This window comes from Crinia signifera, chromosome 3 (genome assembly GCF_055691185.1).
Source record: "Crinia signifera chromosome 3, ASM5569118v1, whole genome shotgun sequence".
NCBI lineage: Eukaryota > Metazoa > Chordata > Amphibia > Anura > Myobatrachidae > Crinia > Crinia signifera.
The window spans coordinates 330862270-330883932 of NC_139219.1; the positions used below are offsets into that span (position 1 = coordinate 330862270).

Below are 21663 nucleotides of genomic sequence, written 5' to 3' on the forward strand. Positions count from 1 at the left end.
GTCGGAATAACCGCGGTCCCGCCTTACAGCAATAACCGTTCTGCCGACCGTGTGCGTAAAACCAGACCTCGCCGCAGACGGTTCTGTGTGTGTGATATTTAGGTCAACCCGAAAAGGTCCATATGGGCAAGGGCAGAATGGGTAAAATGTGGATACAAGCAGTTGGTCGACACGGAAATGTTCAACACTTGAAAAGGTCATGTCGACCAAAAATCCGGATCCCCCAAGTAGAGAGAGATTCTTCTCTCCCAGCTCCGGGAATTTCCATTCTCTGTAATTGCACAATAGGTATCGATGTTTGCAGTGATTCGATCGGCCACATAGAGCCAAGATATATATTATTTTTTATGGGGCTCTCGCCCAAGACAAAGGTAACATTGCACATTGTATTGATGTGTGATACAGCAGGCGTCACAGAGGAAGCTGTAATACCCAGCTGTAGGTAACATGCATCAATATAACTAATACCTATCCCGCTGCTGCCAAGGTCAGATTAATGATGTCTGTGTATAACGATTGTCATGTCACAGACGCTGTATGTAACCCTACGCTGGCCGTGGGGCTGTTCCCTGTCCCTGACACTCACACACCGCATAATGTGCCCCCCCGCTGTCTGGTTAATAACCAGCGATACCAAATGCTAATATTTATTTCCAAATACTCGCTTTTATTAATTAAAATCATTTTCATTGAAATACTTTATACCATAAAAACATTGCGCGCACACATAAAAACGCTGGGCGTACCCCTCCAAATGTAGGTATACTCCCAGGAATTTGATGGCTGTGGGACCCCCTTACTCCCGGGAATTCGATGGCTGCGGAGCCCCCTTACTCCCGGGAATTTGATGGCTGTGGGATCCCCTAACTCCCGGGAATTTGATGGCTGTGGGACCCCCTTAGTCCCGGGAATTTGATGGCTGCGGAACCCCCTTACTCCCGGAAATTTGATGACTGTGGAACCCCCTTACTCCCGGGAATTTGATGGCTGCAGAGCCCCCTTACTCCCGGGAATTTGATGGCTGCGGAGCCCCCTTATTCCCGGGAATTTGATGGCTGCGGAGCCCCCTTACTCCCGGGAATTTGATGGCTGCGGAACCCCCTTACTCCCAGGAATTTGATGGCTGTGGAACCCCCTTACTCCCGGAATTTGATGGCTGCGGAGCCCCCTTACTCCCGGGAATTTGATGGCTGCGGAGCCCCCTTATTACCGGGAATTTGATGGCTGCGGAGCCCCCTTACTCCCGGGAATTTGATGGCTGTGGAACCCCCTTACTCCCGGGAATTTGATGGTTGTGGGACCCCCTTACTCCCGGGAATTTGATGGCTACGGAACCCCCTTACTCCCGGGAATTTGATGGCTGCAGAACCTCCTTACGCCCGGGAATTTGATGGCTACAGAACACCCTTACTCCTGGGAATTTGATGGCTACGGAACCCTCTTACTCCTGGGAATTTGATGGCTGCGGAGCCCCCTTACTCCCGGGAATTTGATGGCTGCGGAGCCCCCTTATTCCCGGGAATTTGATGGCTACGGAACCCCCTTACTCCCGGGAATTTGATGGCTGCAGAACCCCCTTACTCCCGGGAATTTGATGGCTGCGGAACCCCTTACTCCCGGGAATTTGATGGCTATGAAACCCCCTTACTCCTGGGAATTTGATGGCTGCGGAGCCCCCTTACTCCCGGGAATTTGATGGCTACGGAACCCCCTTACCCCCGGGAATTTGATGGCTGCGGAAGCCCCCTTACTCCCGGGAATTTGATGGCTGCTGGACCCTGTAAATTCCTGTCTCCTGGTCTGATAGCGGCATCAGAGGAAGCTCAGACACCTGACATCCGTCCCCCACTTCATCAGTGTTCCAGGCTTCCCGATAATTCACTATATTCTACTGTCTGCAGCCAATTAATATGAACTGATTAGGTGACCACCTCGTATAATTAAAGCCACCATATATTACATCAATCATACCACATCCTGTAATTCAATACATCGACCTTTCCACACGGCTTTCTGCATTAAATATTAATTCAATCCAGTATTTGCACGTCTAGTTCTAGGTCTTGTGCCGACTTCGGTAAAAATGTAATAAAAAATATACAGTATATTTCTAAAAGAAAAAAAACTCTGCAGTTCAACATCTTGTTCATATTGCTGACGACTTTTTCTGGGAATTATGAAGGTTTGGTTTTAAGAGGAAGTTCCCTGACTAACGCATTGCTGTGTGTATGGCGGCGCTAGGACACCCCGAGAGTGCGCCACATGGGGTGGGCTGATTATAAAGACTTGTCCCTGTTTTTTTTTACCTTCCATTGTAAAATCAGAGACTGTCGGATAATATAGTTTTAGGCTGCAGGTGACTTTTCGTAGTGTTATGTAGTAGGCTTGTGTACAAAGTGAATAATCTGTCCTATGGGTTCCCAAATACAGAGAAAAATAATATTATTGTTATTATTATTATTATTTTCTACCATATCTCAATAGAATGTTTCATTTTTTGAGCTTCTTGCAACATGAGAAAGGTGGCAAAGTGTTGTTACCTCAATGGTAAAGTGTTGTTACCCCAGTGGTAAAATGTTGTTACGCGGTAATGCTGTTATTTTCATATGTTATGTGGATTTTCTCTACGTTCTCCCTGCATCCCACAAATAGTAAGAATAAGGAGAAGAATAAAACCAAGGATGGGAAGGAAAAGTAAGTATTGTGTGTGTGTGTGTGGGGGGGGGGGGGGGGGGGGATGGCGTGGCGTGACACAGGGTGCTGTGGTGAATTTTTGTCTTTGTGTTATTCAGAGCCATCTTAGCAACACTAGGGGCCCCCAAATTATCATTGATGGGTGCAGTTCCTTCTCGGAGCCCCCTAGATGTGTGTGGCCCTGGGCAGCTGCCCAGTTTGCCTATAGGATAAGATGGCCCTGGTGTTATTAAACTAATGACAGTGGTGTTTGTATTTCTGAAACCCAGTGTTTCCCACCGCCAGTCCTCAGGGCACCCTGACAGCACATGTCTCCAGTCCTCCCTGTTTGAGCACAGGTGTAATCATTACTCACGGATATGTTTTTTAGGATCCACAGTTGTCATTTGTCGTTTGCTGTGATTTGGAAAACAGAGAGCCAGCCACATCCTATGGATGGCCGGGGGGTTCTGCTGTTACCATGATGTAGCATGCCATTCCAGGAACCATGCTAGCCAAATGCATGTGCCACTGGGGCAGCGAGAGTTCCCCTCAATAGACCCCACTAACACACCCCTGCCTACCGTGCAGCTCTGACCCTGAGGGCTGACGTTGGGAAGCGCTGCGTCCAATCTAGGACATAATCATTTGTTTATCAAGGACTGAGCGCTCTAATTACAGTATAACATTTCTATGCTCCGGTTCTCCATATATCAACACCGGAGCTAATTAACCCTGTGAGTGCCAATGTTGCTATGGGAGATGTTCAAAATATCTGCTAAAATGACAGTGCCACTTACAGCGACTGTTTCTGTTTTTTGGGTGACTGACTTTGATTTGCGAGCACTATAGAAATCATCAGATGGTCGGTGAATGGATGTTTATGCGAAGCATCTATTCGCAGTGTGCCGGGGACATTTGCCGTGCAGTGGGGGAGGGCATTCGGACACCGAGTGGGCGGTGTTACAAAGCTCGCCAACCAGAATGACCTCCATTGTTTCACATTTGCCAACCCATGTGTATATAGAGATGAATAATCTGTGTAACGAATGGGACGACTTTGCCCAGATTATGATTTATCAACTGTTGGCTTGTTGTTAAATCTGCCCCTTTATCAGTGCGTTAATGGAGGAGGTGACTGAGCTGGCAGCTAGTAAGCAGGTGGCAGAGATAGGTCACCGTAATGCTGTGTACCCGGCTATACCCCTCCCTATGTATATATATAGTATTGTATAACCCTGCTATGTATGTGCTGTTATGTACTAATGCCACTGAACTGTAGATGCACCATATACTGTGCATATATGGAGAGACATCCCTTAAGACTTTCTGATGGAACATGCCCAGTGGTGTGAACATGGAGGGACTATACTATTTTATTTGCGGTTGGGGGAGAGAAAAAAAACTGTGACTGAGGATGCCCCTGAGAGTGTTCAATAAAGTTGGGGAGTGCGTGTGCTGCAGAAAAAAACAGTTGACCAGTACAGAGAGAGAGAGAGATTTTTCTAGAAGGAGGAAGTGTGCAGCTGGGGGAGAGCTTTAGACCCTGGGTACCTGTGTGAGTGGTGGTGAGTGGATAGCCGCCCCCAAAAAGGCAGGCTTATATATTTTGTGACCAGCCCATCTGTCAGCAAACCCCTTCCCTGCATGCTCCCAACCACGCATTGTATGACTAAACAGCAGCCCAGGCATATATATAGAGAGAGGGGGAGACAGACTATTAAAACAGAAGTAACCACATCCCAGTCTCCCTACAGTGTATTGAGGGGACATCCCTGCATGTGAGGGTGCAGAGTTAGTGTCACCACTGCCATCTGATTCCTAGACAGAGTGTATACCACAGAAGGTGGTAAAGGATATTATACTCCTTGCTTTTTAACTATCACATACCCGGATCAGGAGAGTTAAACCCGGCGCAGGAGCCAGGGGACACCTCGCTGACCATCCTTTAGCAAGTGAGCATCTATTTGTGCAGACAGTGTATAGTATATGTTAAAGTTCCCACTACAAGCAGCTAAACCCGGCGACGCAGCCTGGGGAAGCTAGTGCAGGAACAGTACCGCTATAAAGACACTAGTGCCGGAGAATTTGTGCGTAGAGCATATTATTATCATTGGCATCAGGAGTAAGGAGATAGAGGCCGTAGTCACGGTAACAGAGATACAAGACCAGCTGAATAGGAAGAAACTAAGTTAGTCCGGTAACGATTTTGGATTATGACACCGAGCTAAACCCGGTTCTACCAGAGCCAGGGGACGCTGAGTCTAGACTGCATCCAAAAAGGAACTATCCTGAATAAACTTGGGTTATTGCTACAACGGCACTATATAGATGTTATTTTGAACCGGTATAACACTGCCAGGGATAATTCTGACATACCATTGGTGCATCCCTACCATTGTTGCATCCCCAGTATATACCTCTCCAAGGAAACTATTCCTGCTTACCAGAAGCGAGAACCTGAATGGATTGTACGGATTGGCAGGCAGACTTTATAACCTTGAATGCCTAAGGGATCATCTATAAGGAACAGGGGGAGCATATTTATTGAAAGTACCAGTGCTTAGATTATTGCACAATAATAGTTAAGTATTATAGAGGTTATTAGCATTCATACATTGTAAAGGTATAGTGTCTTCTACCTTAATGGGGAACCACAAATACGGTATATGACTATAAGTGTTATTGTAGAAGGATGAAACCTTGTCCCAGAGCCAGTAACTTGTAATGTTGTGAAGGGAGGGTGTGAGAAATACCTATATATTAATATATATCTGTTACAAAGACGTACCAGTTGGTGTATTATACCCCAGTATTTGTAATTTAGTAGGTTGTGTTAATAAATTGTTCAAGTGCTCAACAACCGGTGGCATTATTATGGGTGATTCCCCAAGCTCACCCAGATAGCTTGCGACTACTATCAAGATATCGGAAATTGCTATTCCGCAAAACCGACACAGCTTGGGGTGGAGGCACTACATAACCATATCAACTGCGCTATAGAAGAAAACGGCGTTACATATGGAGGCACTGCTGAGATTAAATCAGAACACTATGGAGAGTTTAAATAAACAAGATATACAGGAGTGGATTCAGGAATATGGCGTGGATATGGACTGCAGTTTTGGGATTGAAGGAACATTTGACAACTTGTCCGATGATGAAATTATGACGGAAGTAGACAAATTATACGGCATAAATAGCCCCAAGTTAATTGATAAGAGGACCCGAGCTGGGGGAGAAGAAGTGTGGGCTGTGTTGATCACCAACCGGAGTAAACTGGATTCTAACTTAATTCCCGCTCAGATTATCATCTCCCTGTCACCCACTCGAAGATGGAAACTGATCTGGCCAGAAATTTCCCCCGAGGATCAGATAGACAACCCCATAGAACCTCAACGAACAAATGCTGGTGATGAGATAACGGACCATGGCCCGATCCCCATCAATGATTCTGGAAACAATACTAATCGTGAGTCAGTGCCCGATCCTTCAATGGATAACGTAATGGATCGGGTGGTCAGCCAATTCGAAAGGTGGCATTATGAGGGAGGTTATCGAAGATTGCGCATTTTTTCTGGTATAATTCCTCTACCATCAGGAGAAGAGGGTTATGAGGCCTGGAGAGAAGCGGCCTCACAGCACTCTGAAGAATGGAGATGTCCCGAGCATGTGAAGAAGCAACGCATCGTTGAAAGTCTTCGAGGGCCGGCAATGGGTATCATTCAAGCTACAAGGAGAAGCAATAGTACTGCCACTCTAAAAGACTATTTTGATGCATTAGACTACTCCTTTGGGACTTTAGAAGACGTTGGAGACATATTGTCCCGATTAAACCATACATATCAGGAACCAAGCGAAACGTTAACCACCTATATTTATCGCATTGACAAAATTCTTTACAAGTTGTTGGAAAAAGGAGGAATTCTAGGAACAGAGATAGATGGTAAAAGAATGAAGTATGTGCTGAGGGGAGCATTGACCACTAATCCAGTGGCACAGCGACTACGGTGCAGTATGTCCAAACTGCCAGCTCCTACTCTTAGTGAACTGATCAAAGAAGTGAAGCTAGAAGAAGTCCAAATTGAGAATCGGGACAAAAGTTTAAAAAGAGTAAAAGTTATTCTACCCTCCCCTGAAGTACCACTTACTACTGATAAATTCTACAAGTTAATGGAGGAACAAAGTAAGAAATTGGATCAGCTTATCGCCATACAGTCTCCTAACCCCCAAGGAATGTCAAGAGTACCACCTATGACTCGGGGAAGAGGGTATAGTCGAAGATCGGATGATAGAGGGAACTATACCTGTTATAGTTGTGGCCAACTGGGCCATCGAAGTTTCGAATGCCCTCAACGTGGAGGATACAGCCGGCGAGTGAATCATCCTGACTCGAGGGAATCTTCGCTGACGGGAAACTCCCAAGGGACGCCGATGAACCCCGCATCGACTCCCAACTCATCGATGTAAATTCAATGGGGAGCACTCAGTGGTCTGGTTTGGTGCCACATGGCATTGTTGGAGACGCCCCAATGGTTCCAGCGCTGATAAATGGCCAGTATTGCAATGTACTGTTGGACAGTGGGTCACAAGTTTCAATAATGTTTGAGAGCTGGTACCAGCAACATCTGGCGAATGTACCTTTGAACCCCATTGACGGACTGGTGATATGGGGATTGAGTCATCAGAAGTACCCCTATTTGGGATATGTGACTACTCACCTTCAGTTCATAGGCGATACTGCTGATTCCCCTACCCCGTTGCCATTCTTAGCCCTAATATGTCCTGACCCTCCTTCGGGACAAGAAGTCGTCTCTGTAATCGTGGGGACTAACTCCAATCTATTTAAAACATTGTCGAAGTGGTGCAAACACCAGGATCATCTAACCTCCTCCCATTACCCTGATAAGGAGGTTAAGTCGCTAAATACCGTTGCCTCCCTGACAAATATGGACAACGAGAGAAACAATGAGAGGGACCCTTCTTCCTTCAAAACCAGGATACTTGACTGTTTTAAAGGCAGCGATATCTCCAATGATGATCGAGAGCAACTAATTACTGAAATGACTGAAATTGAATCTGTATATTCGTTACGTGATTGGGATTTAGGGACTGCCATTGGAGTGGAACATCGAATTCGAATGACTGATGACACTCCCTTCAGAGAGAGGTCAAGAAGATTGGCTCCTGCTGATTTCGACGATGTGCGCCTTCACTTAAAATTCCTATTGGAGAACCAAGTTATCGCTGAATCTCAAAGTCCTTATGCGTCTCCCATCGTAGTTGCACGTAAAAAGAACGGAGAAATACGATTGTGTATAGATTATAGAACCCTTAATAATCGAACGCTGGATGACCAGTATACTGTACCTAAAGTGGAAGAAGCACTGGATTGTCTTCAGGGGAGCAAATGGTTCTCCGTACTGGATCTAAGATCAGGATATTATCAGATACCAATGCATCCAGATGATTGTGCAAAGACTGCCTTTATTTGCCCTATTGGGTTCTTTGAGTTTCTAAAAATGCCACAGGGTATAAAAGGAGCCCCGGCCACTTTTCAGAGAACCATGGAAAAAGTAATAGGGGATATGTGCTATCGTGAAGTACTGGTATACCTTGACGATGTCATTGTCTTCGGAAAGACATTAGAAGAACACAACTGTCGGTTAATGAAAGTGCTGAAAAGGTTACACCAAAAGGGATTGAAGTTGTCCATTGATAAATGTCGGCTATGTCAGACCACCGTAAAATACTTGGGCCATGTGGTCAGCAGGGATGGAGTATCTACCGACCCCGACAAGATAACAGCGGTGAAAGAGTGGCCTAAACCCCGGAAATTGAAAGAGTTACGGTCCTTTTTGGGATTCAGTGGCTACTACAGACGCTTTGTACCGCAATATTCCCAAATCGCGAGACCCCTCACTGAACTCACCAAAGGGTATCCCCCGGTGGGGACTCCTCGATCTACTATTGGACAATATTATAAGCCACAAGAAGAATTTGGGCCACGGTGGACGGAGGAGTGTGACAAAGCTTTTCAAACACTCAAGCATCTTTTGACTCACACCCCTGTGTTAGCCTATGCCGACCCTGAGTTACCATATGAAGTCCATATTGATGCCTCCATGGATGGTATAGGAGGGGTTCTTTACCAATGGCAAGAGAAGGTTCTACGCCCTATCGCCTATATTAGTCGAAGCCTGTCCAACAGTGAAAAGAACTATGCAGTCCATAAATTGGAATTTCTGGCTCTCAAGTGGGCGGTGGTGGATAAATTCCATGATTATTTATACGGAGTTAGTTTCACCGTTCATACGGATAACAATCCCCTAACTTACATCCATTCTACGGCCAAACTGGACGCTACCGGGCACCGATGGTTGGCGGCTCTTTCCAACTATAACTTTACCTTAAAATATAAGCCAGGAATAAATAATACTGATGCTGATGCTTTGTCTCGAATACCTCGTTCCAGCCATAGGAGTGACAATGATGACTGGATAGAGGTACCAGCCCCTGACCTACAAGGGTTATGTCATCAAGTGGCTGTCCTGCAGTCTCAAATGCCTGAAAGGGTTAGTGCATTGGGAGCTTCTGGAACATCATTACCGTTGATGTATTGTTGGATTACAAATAATGAAATGAGGAATTTGCCCAAGTGGTCCAAGGAACAATTGCGTAAATACCAAAACGATGACCTGGAGATACGCGCTATGCTGCAGAACATTCAACATCCTTCCAAAGCTAAAATATCCGATCCAGTGACATTAAGGTTTAGAGTATTGTGTCATCAGCGAAAGAATTTGGTGGTAAAACAAGGGCTGTTGTATAGAAGAACTAAACCTCCCAATGGTACCCCCAGAGAACAGTTAGTATTACCTGCTGAGTTAAGGCCTGTGGTGTTGAGTGCTCTCCATGATCAACATGGCCACCTAGGATACGACAAAACTCAACACTTGATAACTGAACGAGTGTATTGGCCCATGATGAATAGAGACATAGAGGAGTATTGTCGTAAGTGCAGAAACTGCATTCTAAGGAAGACGTTACCACAGCATGCGGCCAATTTAGTCAGTCTCCAAAGTTCTGGGCCTATGGAATTAGTCTGTATAGATTTTCTTTCCTTCGAGAGTCCAAATGGAAAAGATACTAACATTCTGGTAGTAACCGACCATTTTACCAGATATGCACAAGCATTCGTAACGTCCGATCAGAAGTCAATCACAGTGGCAAAGACCCTTTGGGAGAAATTCTTTGTACATTATGGCTTACCCGCTCGCATTCACTCCGATAGGGGACCAGATTTCGAAAGTCATCTCATCAAAGAACTATGTGAACTGTGTGGAATAAAAAAATCCCGCACCACTCCTTATCATCCTCAAGGAGACCCTCAGCCAGAGCGGTTCAACCGCACTTTACTAAATATGTTAGGAACCTTAGATCCCAAACAGAAAATACAATGGAACAAATACATTTGTCATCTAGTACATGCATACAACTGTACCCGAAACGAAGCGACAGGGTTCTCCCCCTATTTACTTATGTTTGGTCGAGAGGCAAGACTCCCTGTTGATATTAGCTTGGGCACATCGCCTACTACTGTAAAGGCTCCTTCTCATTCCAAGTACGTTGCTAAATTGAGAAAAGAACTTAACCATGCTTACTCGTTAGCTCAAGACTCGGCCAGAAAGCAAAATGACAAGAACCAAGCGCTGTATAACCGAAAAGTAAAAGAACACATATTACTACCAGGAGATCGAGTGCTTCTCAAGAGGCTGGGTTGTCCTCGCAGGCAGAAACTTGCTAATAGATGGAAAGACATTCCCTATCTAGTGGTAAAGAAATTGCCTGATATACCTGTGTACCAGATTGTCCCTGAAAATGATGTAGGACCTATCCTTACCTATCATCGACAACATCTATTACCCATTACTCAGGACATTGTGTTTCCATCCAGGGATAATAAGGGGAGTAACGATGGGGACCCAGATATAGTAGCAACTAAACCGAAAATTACCTCTTCTGTTGGTACTATCCTTGAAGAAAGCAGAGAGGAAGAGAGCGAACCGGCGATGGGGTATTTCTACAGAGAGGAAGGTATAGAACCAACGGTACAGTGGGAGTGGGACGTTAACCCAGCCACCAATACTGAAACACTCTTGGGAATACCCGGTGATCCAGAAATCATTGGTCAAACTGTGTTCCCGGAAAATTGTTGGGGATGTGAAAACTCTTATAATGAGTATCCCAGTGAACCTCCGTTACCCCCTAGAGAGCGTAGACCGCCCAGAATATTAACGTATGATCAATTAGGGTGTCCTACTTTGATAGATAGAGTGATACACCCGAGCATTGTGTACTCATGGCCCTATTTTGGGAGCTTTGTTGCAAACTGTTGTTCTATAAGTGCGGGAGAAGGATCTCATGTGTTATAATTCATAAGATGAATACCCTCAAATGGAGATCAGGTGGCCATGTGAATTTAACATGGCCCACTTGATCGCCAGGGGGAGATATGTAATACCCCTCCCTATGTATATATATAGTATTGTATAACCCTGCTATGTATGTGCTGTTATGTACTAATGCCACTGAACTGTAGATGCACCATATACTGTGCATATATGGAGAGACATCCCTTAAGACTTTCTGATGGAACATGCCCAGTGGTGTGAACATGGAGGGACTATACTATTTTATTTGCGGTTGGGGGAGAGAAAAAAAACTGTGACTGAGGATGCCCCTGAGAGTGTTCAATAAAGTTGGGGAGTGCGTGTGCTGCAGAAAAAAACAGTTGACCAGTACAGAGAGAGAGAGAGATTTTTCTAGAAGGAGGAAGTGTGCAGCTGGGGGAGAGCTTTAGACCCTGGGTACCTGTGTGAGTGGTGGTGAGTGGATAGCCGCCCCCAAAAAGGCAGGCTTATATATTTTGTGACCAGCCCATCTGTCAGCAAACCCCTTCCCTGCATGCTCCCAACCACGCATTGTATGACTAAACAGCAGCCCAGGCATATATATAGAGAGAGGGGGAGACAGACTATTAAAACAGAAGTAACCACATCCCAGTCTCCCTACAGTGTATTGAGGGGACATCCCTGCATGTGAGGGTGCAGAGTTAGTGTCACCACTGCCATCTGATTCCTAGACAGAGTGTATACCACAGAAGGTGGTAAAGGATATTATACTCCTTGCTTTTTAACTATTACATACCCGGATCAGGAGAGTTAAACCCGGTGCAGGAGCCAGGGGACACCTCGCTGACCATCCTTTAGCAAGTGAGCATCTATTTGTGCAGACAGTGTATGGTATATGTTAAAGTTCCCACTACAAGCAGCTAAACCCGGCGACGCAGCCTGGGGAAGCTAGTGCAGGAACAGTACCGCTATAAAGACACTAGTGCCGGAGAATTTGTGCGTAGAGCATATTATTATCATTGGCATCAGGAGTAAGGAGATAGAGGCCGTAGTCACGGTAACAGAGATACAAGACCAGCTGAATAGGAAGAAACTAAGTTAGTCCGGTAACGATTTTGGATTATGACACCGAGCTAAACCCGGTTCTACCAGAGCCAGGGGACGCTGAGTCTAGACTGCATCCAAAAAGGAACTATCCTGAATAAACTTGGGTTATTGCTACAACGGCACTATATAGATGTTATTTTGAACCGGTATAACACTGCCAGGGATAATTCTGACATACCATTGGTGCATCCCTACCATTGTTGCATCCCCAGTATATACCTCTCCAAGGAAACTATTCCTGCTTACCAGAAGCGAGAACCTGAATGGATTGTACGGATTGGCAGGCAGACTTTATAACCTTGAATGCCTAAGGGATCATCTATAAGGAACAGGGGGAGCATATTTATTGAAAGTACCAGTGCTTAGATTATTGCACAATAATAGTTAAGTATTATAGAGGTTATTAGCATTCATACATTGTAAAGGTATAGTGTCTTCTACCTTAATGGGGAACCACAAATACGGTATATGACTATAAGTGTTATTGTAGAAGGATGAAACCTTGTCCCAGAGCCAGTAACTTGTAATGTTGTGAAGGGAGGGTGTGAGAAATACCTATATATTAATATATATCTGTTACAAAGACGTACCAGTTGGTGTATTATACCCCAGTATTTGTAATTTAGTAGGTTGTGTTAATAAATTGTTCAAGTGCTCAACAACCGGTGGCATTATTATGGGTGATTCCCCAAGCTCACCCAGATAGCTTGCGACTACTATCAAGATATCGGAAATTGCTATTCCGCAAAACCGACACAGCTTGGGGTGGAGGCACTACATAACCATATCAACTGCGCTATAGAAGAAAACGGCGTTACACTGTGTACCCGGCTGTGCCTGAAGTTCCACCATGATGTACACTTTGGGGCAATATATGAGCCAGAGTGCCCTCCTTACCCTAACAGCTCTGTCAGACAATGAGAAGTCAACATCCCTTTGAAACTACTAAAGCCGCCTACACACGAACCAAACCATGAGTTGGCACCAGCGCTGGAAGATGGGCTGGCTGCCTCAGCTCAGATGTCACGCCAACTTCTAAGTCACCACATCACGGAGCCCAGAGACAGGAACTCAGGAGGAAAGGCAAGGCTGGGGGTAACTTCTGCCATCCCCAGAGTCAGATGGGCGCTGGTCTCCCGTATGGGTGGCTGAGTCAGTTGGCACCCCGCTTCCCCCAACAGCTCCCCATGCGAGCGCCACCCTGGCCAGCCAGTCATTATGGCTTTTATAATAATCGCGAAGGAGCGATGGGGAAAATGTGTTGGTTAGATACATAGGGGTTTATTTTCTATTAAAGATGGGCTGTTGCCATGGGCAACCGATCAGAATCTACTGCTTTTTTTCTTTTGCACCGTCTGCAAGATAATAGATCTAGCCAGATGCACTGAGCTTCAAAAGTGATAAGTTGGAGAGTGATAAACCACCAGCCAATCCGCTCCTACCTGTCGTGTCACAGACTGTGTTTGAAAAATGTCAGGCAGGAGCTGATTGGTTGGTTGTTTATCACTCTCCATTTTGAAACTTAGTGCATCTGGCCCAGAATCTGGTTGGTTGCCCATAGCAACATCTGCAGCCATGTGTCAGGGCCCCCGCGTTCTGTACCCCGATAACGCACGCACGCTCCTTACACGCCAGAAGGAGATACAGTTCCCAGCAGCATCTGCAGAATAAAAGGCTTATTGTACAGGAGAAACCCAAAGCCATTATCTTTTCTTGTCTGCCCGTGAATATTTCATGTCCTGGGAGTAACCGGATACAAGGCCCCCACCAGCCTGGGCCCTGTATACAGGGAAGTAACGCAGAGGTTTATAGCAAGGTACCTACTGCCGGCTACACCGCCAACGCTTCTCATACGCCGGCCAATAAAGTGATTGAGAAAGGTTCTAATGATTTATGTAGCTGGATTTAAGACCTCCTGACACAGAACAAAATGGCGGCGCCTGTCACGTCTCTTTCTCCGCGTCACGTCTTCCAGTTACAGAGCGGTGCCCAGCCGCGGGCTCAGGTTCTCGGGGCCTCATCCAATATTCATGGCTGCTATCAGTTGACAGCTGTTCCCATATCGCTCACCTCTCAGACCAGCCTCTCGCCGCTTCCCCGGACTCTTCTGCTTTATTTCTTTTATTTTTATTTTTGTGCTTGCCCTGCCCGAAGGAAACGGGCCGGAGAGTCGGGCGATGGGATAGAGGCTCCAGCACTTCCCCGTCCACAGGCTCCGTTATTACAGGTGCATCGGGTGGTGGCGGAGGAACATCAACTCCTGGTAAGTTGGGCATCAACAGCTGGTTATATATATATATATATATATATATATACCATTGGTGTAATGGGGGATGATGGAAGCAGCCAGTTATATACCATCTGTGGAAAGGGGGCCAATGGGAACAGACTCCTATATAACAATGGTGTAAAGGGGGCTGGTGGTGGTGGTGTGGGGGGGAGGGGGTCTACCTTGAATTTAGTACATAAGTTGTCTGCTATACAATAAACTCTCCTTATGGCAGTATTGTGTAACTATATATAATCTACAAATATCTTCTCTTAGTTATACAGAATGCTATATCAGTTCATGTGTACAGTGCTGTACATATCTGATAGTGTGCCTTATCGTATCTCGTTGTGTTGTGTTACAGATCTTGTCTTGTCTATTAGGTATGTGGTGGAGGTAATCTGGAAAGTGATTTAGGATATACATACATATATATATATATATATATATATATATATATATATATATATATATATATATATATACTGTATATAGTTTTATTTCTTTAGTAACCAATGATATACTGTGATGTAGGATATACCACTGTACTACTGTATATCGTTACATTGTGATAGTATCCAGCAGGAGATTGACTTGGAATTCTGTAATACTGTACAAACTGTAGGTCTGTTGTGATAGTAACCAGCTGTGACTTGGGATAATAGTTATGTTGTGTTAGTAACCAGCTGTGACTTGGGATAATAGTTATGTTGTGATAGTAACCAGCTGTGACTTGGGATAATAGTTATGTTGTGATAGTAACCAGCTGTGACTTGGGATAATAGTTATGTTGTGATAGTAACCAGTTGTGACTGGGGATAATAGTTATGTTGTGATAGTAACCAGCTGTGATTTGGGATAATAGTTATGTTGTGATAGTAACCAGTTGTGACTGGGGATAATAGTTGTGTTGTGATAGTAACCAGCTGTGACTGGGGATAATAGTTATGTTGTGATAGTAACCAGCTGTGATTTGGGATAATATTTATGTTGTGATAGTAACCAGCTGTGACTTGGGATAATAGTTATGTCATGATAGTAACCAGCTGTGATTTGGGATAATAGTTATGTTGTGATAGTAACCAGCTGTGACTGGGGATAATAGTTATGTTGTGATAGTAACCAGCTGTGACTTGGGATAATAGTTATGTTGCGATAGTAACCAGCTGTGACTTGGGATAATAGTTATGTTGTGATAGTAACCAGCTGTGACTTGGGATAATAGTTGTGTTGTGATAGTAACCAGCCGTGACTTGGGATAATAGTTGTGTTGTTATAGTAACCAGCTGTGACTTTGGATAATAGTTATGTTGTGATAGTAACCAGCTGTGACTTGGGATAATAGTTATGTTGTGATAGTAACCAGCCGTGACTTGGGATAATAGTTATGTTGTGATAGTAACCAGCTGTGACTTTGGATAATAGTTGTGTAGTGTTGTGATAGTAACCAGCTATGACTTTGGATAATAGTTATGTTGTGATAGTAACCAGCTGTGACTTTGGATAATAGTTATGTTGTGATAGTAACCAGCTGTGACTTTGGATAATAGTTATGTTGTGATAGTAACCAGCTGTGACTGGGGATAATAGTTATGTTGTGATAGTAACCAGCTGTGACTTGGGATAATAGTTATGTTGTGATAGTAACCAGCTGTGACTTGGGATAATAGTTATGTTGTGATAGTAACCAGCCGTGACTTGGGATAATAGTTATGTTGTGATAGTAACCAGCTGTGACTTGGGATAATAGTTATGTTGTGATAGTAACCAGCTGTGACTTGGGATAATAGTTATGTTGTGATAGTAACCAGCTGTGACTTGGGATAATAGCTATGATGTTGTTATAGTAACCAGTGAGAGGTTTAGGATATTAATTATGTTGCTATGGTAACCAGCAGAGTTATGTTGCACAGTATTTATGTTGTGATAGCAACTAGTAGGAGGACTTGGATATATGCTGTAGTTACTGTATGTTCTCATAGTAACTAGTAGCGTGACGGGTATGGATTGTATGGTCGACCTATAGACGGTTGACAGTCATTATTAGGTCGACATGCTTCAAGGTCGACATGGGACAAGGTCAACAGTTCACTAGGTCGACATGGTCTAGGTTGACAGTCAAAAGCTCGAAAAGGTTTTTTCACTGTTTTTTTTACTCGAATGTTGACCGAGTGGAATTGGACACAGGATTAAGTGAACCGCTTCCCATCGCATCGCTCGCTATGCTCGCCATGCTTCGGGCACGATGCCCCGCTGCGCTCGGCACACCTAGTGGATGGTAGGGCATGAAATACGGCCTGTCGGCACATGTTGTGTGAACACAACTACTTGTAATTTGACACTTCCATAACATGGCCACTGGACAGAAGATTTCTACATGCACTACCTACATGCACAACCTACAGGCACTACCTACAGGCACTACCTACATGCACTACCTACATGCACTACCCGTCACCTCCCAGTCACTGCTCGTCACTTATCATACTTCTGATGGGTGCCGGACGGGTTCCCGACAGCCGGGTTCCCGACGGCCACCTGCTATTTTCCCTCGTGGGTGTCCACGACCCCCATAGAGGGAGAATAGAATAGGTGGCGAGCGTAGCATGCCATCGTGCACGCAGCGTGGCGAGCCCGCAAGGGGCTTTTTTGCGCTGGCCACGCTGTCTGACTCCGGGCAGTCAGGATCCCGACTGTCGGAGTCGCGTACCACACCCACTTCTGATACCATCTGTCCCATCCACACTTTTGTGCATGCACTCTGGACCTTATTCAGGTCCGTTCGCAAAGACCATTCGTTCGTACGAGGAGCAATGTTGTGTTACTGCGCATGCGCATTTCTGCGATTGTGCGGGAGCACACATTGCATCCATTAAATTGTACCATGTGTGGACATCTTAAGAAAAGATAGAACAATCTTACTACAAGCATCATTGTTAAAATCAGATTAGCCCTACAGAATACACACAAGCAGCCACATAGATAATGGGAGTCATTACCATTTCTATAAGCCTAGTTCTCACCTGTGTTCATACCTCCCAACTGTCACGATTACAGTGGGACAGTCCCGATTTTCGGGTCCTGTCCCGCTGTCCCACCCGCGGCAGGTATTGTCCCGCTGCGGGGGGTGGCAGTTGGGAGACCCCCCCAATCTAATAGAATGCGCACAGCGTCTATTCTCATATGAAAATGAGGTCGCAGCTAATTAGCATAAACCGCGCCCTCATTTGCATACGCCCGCCCCCTTTTCGCCGCGCGAGTGTCCCTATTTCCCCAACACAGAAGTTGGAAGGTATGTGTGTTTGTCCCTTATCTCTGTGCTGAATAACTGAATTACAGAGAAAAACACCAAGCCCAAAATAAAACATGCCCAAAACAAGCTACTAAAACTTATTATAAGCCCAAAAGCAAGCAACAAGCAACCATCAAAAAATATAAGTAACTCACGAAAAAAAACAAGCCCAAATCTGCTTGTTTCAAGCTGACTTGGCAACTATGCTCACTTCCCTTGTCTGCAGCTTCCTCCCCTTGTCTGCAGCTTCCTCCCCTTGTCTGCAGCTTACTTCCCTTATCTGCAGCTTCCTCCCCTTGTCTGCAGCTCACTTCCCTTATCTGCAGCTTCCTCCCCTTGTCTGCAGCTCACTTCCCTTATCTGCAGCTTCCTCCCCTTGTCTGCAGCTCACTTCCCTTATCTGCAGCTTCCTCCCCTTGTCTGCAGCTTCCTCCCTTTATCTGCAGCTTCCTCCCTTTATCTGCAGCTTCCTCCCTTTATCTGCAGCTCACTTCCCTCATTTGCAGCTCACTTCCCTTATATGTAGCTCCCTCTCCTTGGCCCTTATTCTGATCTGTGCGGCCGGAGCCGCATACGTTGCTCCGGCCGCACAAACCAATCCCCGCCTACAATACGGATCGCCACGGCCGTCCGTACGCGGACGGCTGGCGATCCGCATGAAAATGGTGGGGCGTACGCCTCCACCATGGTGGGAGCTGCCCCCTGCATTCGATGGTCGGCGACCATCGAAGGCAGGGCCGCACGCTCCACCAGCTCCCGCAAGCTTAGACCACACGGACAATCGTCCGTGTGAAAGCTTGTATGGGGGCGGAGAGCTGACATCCGGCGATGTCAGCTTTCCGCCCCCATCACTGGCGTCATATCCTCATTACCATGCATACGCCCCGCGTTTGCATGGGAACGCCCATGAAACGCTGGGCGTATGCATAGGGTAATGAGGCTATTAAGCCCCTCACGCCCCTATACGCCCCCTTTGCGGCGTATACATTTTTTGTGCGGCGATTTCGCCTGCACATGCGCAGAGTGACCTCTGCGCATGTGCAGAGTGAAAACATCGGCGGTACGGCCGCACGCGGGCCGTACCGCCGAGATCAGAATAAGGGCCCTTGTCTGGGGATCCCTCCCCTTGCTTGCAGCTCACTTGCCTTATCTCTAGCTCCCTCCCATTGTCTGCAGATCCAACTCCATGCCTGCAGCCTCCTCCCCTATAATACATTTCTCACAGACAGCCATTCAGCTCCTACCTGACATGTCACAGATTGTGTTTAAAAAATGTCAGGCAGGAGCTGATTGTCTGCCTTTTTATCACTCTCCATTTTATCACTTTTGAAGCTTAGGGCATCTGGCCCCCCCATTTGCATCTCTCTCCCCTTGTCTGCGGTCCACTCCTCTATGCTATATCTCTACCCTAGTCTGTGTCTCTCTCTCCTTTCTGTTTCTCCTTACCACCCCCTTGACTGTGTCTCTTTCTCCTCGACTTTGGCTCTCTCCTTTCAGTGCCCCCCCCCCCCCCCACTTGGCTGTGTCTCTCTCCCCTTGTCTGTGGCTCACTCTCCATTTTGCTCCCCACCATGGCTGTGTCTTTCTCCCCTTTCTGTTGTCTCCCCCCTCTGACTGTGTTGTCTCTCTACTTGGCTGTAGCTCACTCCCCTTTCTTTTGCACCTCCAGCTGTGTTTCTCTCCCCTTGTCTGTGTCCCTCTTCTTTTTCTGTTGCCTCCCCACCCCGCCGATTGTGTCTTCCCTTTCTGTTGCCCCCAAAGCTGTGTCTCTCACCCCTTTCTGAGGTGTCTCAGATCTGCGAGTGCTGGATAAATCACTCAATGGTCGCAGCAGTGATTGGGTTTTCGGTGTGCGAGTGGGACGGGCGGTGTCTGGGGAACTCGCAAGGCTGCAAAATCTGCAGCCTTGCGAGTCAACCAGAATAAGGTTCATAGTGCCCACAGTAGTGCCTCTGTCACTCCACCGTCTCACTGCCCATATCCCTCCAGCAGCTCTATGCCCTGTTCCTCTCAAGCAGCTTCCCCTGCATTCCTCTAGCTCCCTCTCACCTTGTCTTCAGCATGCACAGAGCCTGCTCACCTTAGCGCCCCTTCTTCACTACATCGGTGGTGACAGCATTACACATAGTTGCCTACTTTCTGGCTGCCCTCTCTGGGAGAGGACAGCCAGTTCAGTGCGACAGAGGGGGGCGGAGCCACAGACAGGGTGGGCGGATCATCAGTGTGGGGGCATGGCCAATACAATTGCATCCCTGTGGCCACGCCCCCACCCTGCAATGCTGGTATTTCAGGCATTGCACAGCGGGAGGCTGTCTGGATTCTGGGAGGCTTGCCTACCTTTCCAGGGGACCGGGAGGTTGACCCAATTTCCGGGACCCTCCCAGCCATTCCGATAGGTAGGCAACCCTGCATTACATCGCATGAACTCCGTTCCAGAAAAAGAAGCCGCTGGGACAGGTTTTTCTGGGCTGTGGTGCAGGTGGAACTAGTTCCCTCTACTATAACACATTGTGGAACTCAGTTCCACCACATCCCACCCCACACTTTAACCCCTGGTTACAGGGATTCTAATTATACCTGTGAGATCACTACAGAGTCCCTGACAACCAGCCTAGTTCATCAGCCTTCAATGATTGATTTGTGCTGTCAATCAGCAGCTAATCACAGGAAAGTATCGGGGTACAGTTGTCAGGGTGAAACTCCCTCTAAGGATACTGCTAACATAGCGTTTTGGTGATTTGGTGACATAATAAGCATGTTATGAGTCTTATGGCTGTCAACGAAGACACTGGAGCTCACTAGACCTGTCCCGTGACACCGCGGTGACACTGCTGAGGTGCAGATGCACAAATTCTGATAACCACTGTACTACAGTACTATTAATGTAGATATCCCAATACTCTTCTGCATTATTAAAGTGCTGATGTATATGTTATGACTGACGCATTTGCCTGTGAAGTATTTGGTTATGTAAATCATCCACTGGTGGGGGGCAGCTGCTATAGTCTCTTTCACAATAGGAGCAGGCACGTTCTATGAGACTGTAATATGTTTCCGATGGCTGTCTGCATTGTAAAATAATTGAAGTTTTGTTTTTATTAATCCAAGTCAGTGACTGGGGATGATTGTGGAGGTGGTCACTGGGAAACTCCTCCTGGCTCTGGACCTGGATCATGAAATGAGGAGGTTGATGTTGAACAGTTAATACTTAGATCATTTAGTTTTACCAAGTTCATGAAGAACTATACTTTAAAGCACGAAGAGTTAAGATCATGGGATCTTTAGGACCCAGATCATGAAGAGTTAAGGCCTACCGTAAATTGTTTAGATTTAAAAGCTGCAAGAGATCATGGCGAGCTAGAACTTAGATCATGAAGATCTTTACACCACAAATCGTGAAGAATTAGGGCCTACATCAGATTATGATGAGTTAAGACTCAGATCATGAAGAGTTAAGGCCTACAGTAGACCATGATGAGTCAGGATCTGTAGTAGATTATGTTGAGTTAAGGCCTACAGTAGATTATGTTGAGTTATGATCTACAGTAGACCATGATGATTTAGGACCTGCAGTAGATTTATGTGGAGTTATGACCTACAGTAGACCATGAGGAGTCAGGACCTGCAGTAGACCATGTGGAGTTTTGACCTACAGTAGATCATGATGAGCCAGGACCTGCAGTAGATTATGTTGAGTTAGGATCTACAGTAGACCATAATGAGTCAGGACCTGCAGTAGACCATGATGAGTCAGGACCTGGAGTAGATTATGTGGAGTTATGACCTACAGAAGACCATGATGAGTCAGGATCTGCAGTTGATTATTTTGAGTTAAGGCCTACAGTAGATTATGTTGAGTTATGACCTACAGTAGACCATGATGATTCAGGACCTGCAGTAGATTACGT

The 21663-nt window shown here is 46.0% G+C and overlaps 1 protein-coding gene across 26 annotated transcripts in view; it reads left to right on the top strand.

Annotated features, from left to right (window-relative positions):
- Positions 1 to 21663, top strand: part of OTOF (otoferlin) — a 341513-nt gene that overhangs the window by 144872 nt on the left and 174978 nt on the right. For 19 of the 26 annotated variants that reach the window (XM_083178857.1, XM_083178866.1, XM_083178868.1 and 16 more), the window contains one exon: positions 2653 to 2694. The exons of the other annotated variants lie outside the window; for them this stretch is intronic. In XM_083178857.1, coding sequence (XP_083034983.1) covers positions 2653 to 2694 — 42 coding nt within the window. The remainder of the gene's footprint in view (positions 1 to 2652; positions 2695 to 21663) is intronic. 26 annotated transcript variants of the gene reach the window in all.